This window comes from Zea mays, chromosome 8 (genome assembly GCF_902167145.1).
Source record: "Zea mays cultivar B73 chromosome 8, Zm-B73-REFERENCE-NAM-5.0, whole genome shotgun sequence".
In the NCBI taxonomy this organism is placed as follows: Eukaryota; Viridiplantae; Streptophyta; class Magnoliopsida; order Poales; family Poaceae; genus Zea; species Zea mays.
The window spans coordinates 53,223,873-53,227,876 of record NC_050103.1 but is presented as its reverse complement, the minus strand read 5'-3'; the positions used below and the strand labels follow the sequence as shown (position 1 = coordinate 53,227,876).

At 44.3% G+C, this 4,004-nt stretch overlaps 1 protein-coding gene across 1 annotated transcript; it reads left to right on the top strand.

Annotated features, from left to right (window-relative positions):
- Positions 1–1,163: 1,163 nt before the first annotated feature.
- Positions 1,164–2,047, top strand: PRMS (Pathogenesis-related protein PRMS). The gene has a single exon (NM_001147273.2). It carries the CDS (start codon positions 1,391–1,393, stop codon positions 1,892–1,894), a length of 504 nt encoding a protein of 167 aa, NP_001140745.1. The 5' UTR covers positions 1,164–1,390; the 3' UTR covers positions 1,895–2,047.
- Positions 2,048–4,004: the final 1,957 nt, after the last annotated feature.

The following is a 4,004-nucleotide window of genomic DNA, read 5'->3' as shown; positions in this document are numbered from 1 at the left end:
TCACGCGCGGTGGCCCGATGCTGTGGCCGGGCGGAGTGGCCGGACGGCGCGGTGGCGGCGAGCACGGCGTGGCCGACGGTGATAGAGCTCGACGGGGAGAGAAAGACCAGCGGGAAGAGAGAACGATGCGCGGGAGATATTTTTGTTCCGAGCTCGGTGCTAAGATCTACGACGCCGAGCTCGGGCCACGTCGACGCCACGTCGGCCCTCGCTAGCGAGCGCTGCAGCTAACTCGGTGCCAAGATCTATAGCGTGAGTTGTGTTAGCTCAGTGCCACGTCTCTTGGCGCCAAGCAAAGGGCCTAAAACTGCTATTAAGTATTCTAAGGGTCTAAACGTGAATATTTTTCATAAAATAGGCTAAAATACAAAAAAAATCAGGAGGTTCGCTGTGCTGCGAACAGAGGTGCGAGCGAATATAATAGGATGTTTGTGTAGTAATAAGCTAGTGTATTATCTTCTTAATCCTTACTTTTTTATTTGGTTTGTGAAATAGAATGAGGGCACGTTTGGTTTGATGGACTAAAGATTAGTCCCTCCATTTTAGTCTCATTTAATCCTTAAATTGCCAAACGGTGGGACTAAAACAGAGACGACTAAACTGTTTTAGTCTCTAGTCCCTAAAGGGATGACTAAAAGGGACTAAACTATATAAATTCCACTTTTTTACCCCTCTTTTATTTCAGTTGCACTAATGGTATGAGAATGCCAAAGGGTATTTCAGTCCTCTTATGATTCATTTAATATGTTTTGAATACTTTTAGTCCCTATAACCAAACAAGGTAGAGACTAAACTTTAGACTCTTAATTAAATTTTAGTTCATGGACTAAAGGAACCAAACAAGCCCTGAGTCGATCCATAACCATCTCATCTCATTCCTTATAGTTAGTTAGTTTGTTAGTTAACACTAATATAAGAAATGCGGTCACCTACTAAAGCTGAGCAATAGACTCATGATGCACAACATCGCTGAATGTCGTCAGTTCAAACTTTACACGTTCGTAACAGAAATACAGATAAGAATGCATCTTATCCGTTTGACTTCAACTGCATTTTAGACTAGACAGCATGCACGAATTGACCATTCCATGAGGTCCTTTGATCTGTACAATATATAAATGCACCTAACAGAATCAAAGTTGCCTCAACGCTATGCATGTCCTGTTCGTGGAATTCTATTGAACTCATACGTAGAAAAGATTGGCATGCCGGCCATATTTTCGTGCAACGGGACTATTTTTCCAAGCATACTGGAGAAAATTCACATGCTCTCCACTATTAATAGCCCCCACATATTTGCAGTATAGCATCCACAAATTAAACTCACGCACACACACAATTAGGTCACATACACACATCCCGGCTGCCTCCCTAGGTAGCAGCTTCTACAATGGAGGCATCCAACAAGCTCGCAGTCTTGCTCCTGTGGCTGGTCATGGCAGCTACCACTGCCGTGCACCCTTCCTACTCCGAGAACTCGCCTCAAGACTACCTCACTCCCCAAAACAGCGCCCGTGCCGCCGTCGGTGTTGGCCCGGTGATCTGGAGCACGAAGCTGCAGCAGTTCGCGGAGAAGTACGCCGCACAGAGGGCCAGCGACTGCCGTCTCCAGCACTCGGGCGGGCCCTACGGGGAGAACATCTTCTGGGGGTCCGCCGGCTTCGATTGGAAGGCGGCGGACGCGGTGCGATCGTGGGTAGACGAGAAACAGTGGTACAAATACGCCACCAACAGCTGCGCCGCCGGCAAGGTGTGTGGCCACTACACGCAGGTGGTGTGGCGCGCCACTACAAGCATCGGCTGCGCGCGCGTCGTGTGCCGCGACAACCGTGGCGTCTTTATCATCTGCAACTACGAGCCCCGCGGCAACATCGCCGGGATGAAGCCCTACTGATATATTGTGCCTGCGATCAATGGCAACTGATATATTATATCTAGACACGAGCTTGTTGCAGCGCATGACTTTCCACGTGATATATGAATAAGATTTTATAACTAGATAAATCTTTGAGTGTAGTCATAAATAAATCAAAGAGGTTTGTTATTTACAAGTTGCTAGGATCCTTCTATCGTATGTGCAACTTCGTCAAACTTCACGGCTCGTGAAAACCGAATGTTTGACATATGTGAACTAGTAGGGTGTTTGGTTTGAGAAATAAGTTAGTTCATTATCTTCTCACTCCTCACTATTTTTGTTTGGTTTGTGGAATAGAATGAGTTGATTCATCAACACCTCATTTCTTAAAGTTAGTTAGTACTAACATGATGAATGGGACCATCTCACTAAATTTAAGGAATGAACTTATAATTCAACACCTCATCTAGAATAGAGTGATTCCTCAAACCAAACACCTCCTATTTGCAGAGCGTCGCCACTGCACGGGCGTGACAGATGGGAGGTGTAAGTCTTTTGTTATATATCTAAGTCTTAAAAACTACAAACAAAACATTGTTGAAGAATAGGCGATCGGTATCAGTTGAGAAACAAATATAATATTGGATTTCCAAATCGTATTGGATAATGAGGGCTTAACCAGTCAATCTTTAGTCCCGACTGCATACACCAGGATTAAAGATGGCCTTTGATATTTGTTGGTCATTTCATTTTGAACTCTAAAAGATATCAAATGACAAGGCAACACAAGTTAAAACATAAAAGCTTCTCCACCTAATTAACTCTTCTACGATGGTTAATCAGTTGGAGAAGGCAATAGGATATTTCAACAAAGGTAATCAAATCATCATGTAAATAAAGAGGACTAAAACTTATCTCTTATATGGACGTGTATATTCACATTTATTTCATTTCTTGATAAGTACTTAACAATTACAAATATACCTTGGGCTTTACACGAGATATACTCCTAAAGGTACCTTCGAAGGCTGAGCAGCCAGATGCTTGGGGTTTGAAAAACGTAATTTATGCATGGTATTGTTCCTCTATTTATAGTCGAAAGGGTACAGCTCTGGTGAATTTACAATCGTGACCTTAGGCCTATACATTTACTCTATTTTACATGCCAAGGGCGAGGTTTTGCTTTTTCTTCTTCGACTTGTTGGCTAAACTTTGAAGGTGCCTTACACTACCGGAAACAACATCTTTGCCGAGTGTCTGAAGCACTCGTCAAAGCCTGGAAAACACTCAGCGAAGGCTTTGCCGAGTGTGACACTCGACAAAGAAAGCTCGGCGAACTATACATCGGTAAGGGCTTCGACTGGTACACGGCAAAGAAAAGTCTCCGTCACGGCGCTAAGTAACGGCTACGGAGTCTGTGCCGACACTCGGCAAAGGCTCACTCTTTGCCAAGTGTCCACTATACTGACACTCGGTAAGGAAGCCCCACGTGAACCTCTTTACTAGGGCCTTTGCCGAGCATATTAGATGGCACTAAGCAAAGGCTCCCTCTTTGCAGAGTGCTCACCTAACTAGCACTCGACAAAGGGATCACCAGCAGGCCCTTTTGCCAGTTCCTTTGCCGAGTGCTCTAGGAGGCACTCGGTAAAGCTTTCTTCTTTGCTGAGTGCCAAGGCCACAACATTCGGCAAAGACTCTTTACCGGTGCCCAGGTTTTCCTTCTTCGCCGAGTGCTATGACCTTGACACTCGGCAAAGTACCTCTTTGCGGAGTGTAACACTTGGCAAAGTGACCAGATTACCCCTTCTTAATTTGTTTTTGCTATTCCATCCAAACAAACAAAAGATATATCACATAATCATCACATATACATCATAGATATCACATTATCATCACACACATAATAGAGACCACATTTCACAAAAAAACACAAATCTCACAAGTTTTTCACAAACATGTCTATGTTCATACCAAAATTCACCAACATAAGTATCACACAACTCTAAAACATATGTTTTTCACAAACATAAGTTCAGGACAAGTTTATCACACAAGCTAAGAGAAGATCATGAGCGAGGTGGGCGACTGGATTGGTGCGGCGACGGGCTGCGTGATCCATGAGGGTTGTTCGATGCCGCCCCAAATTGTC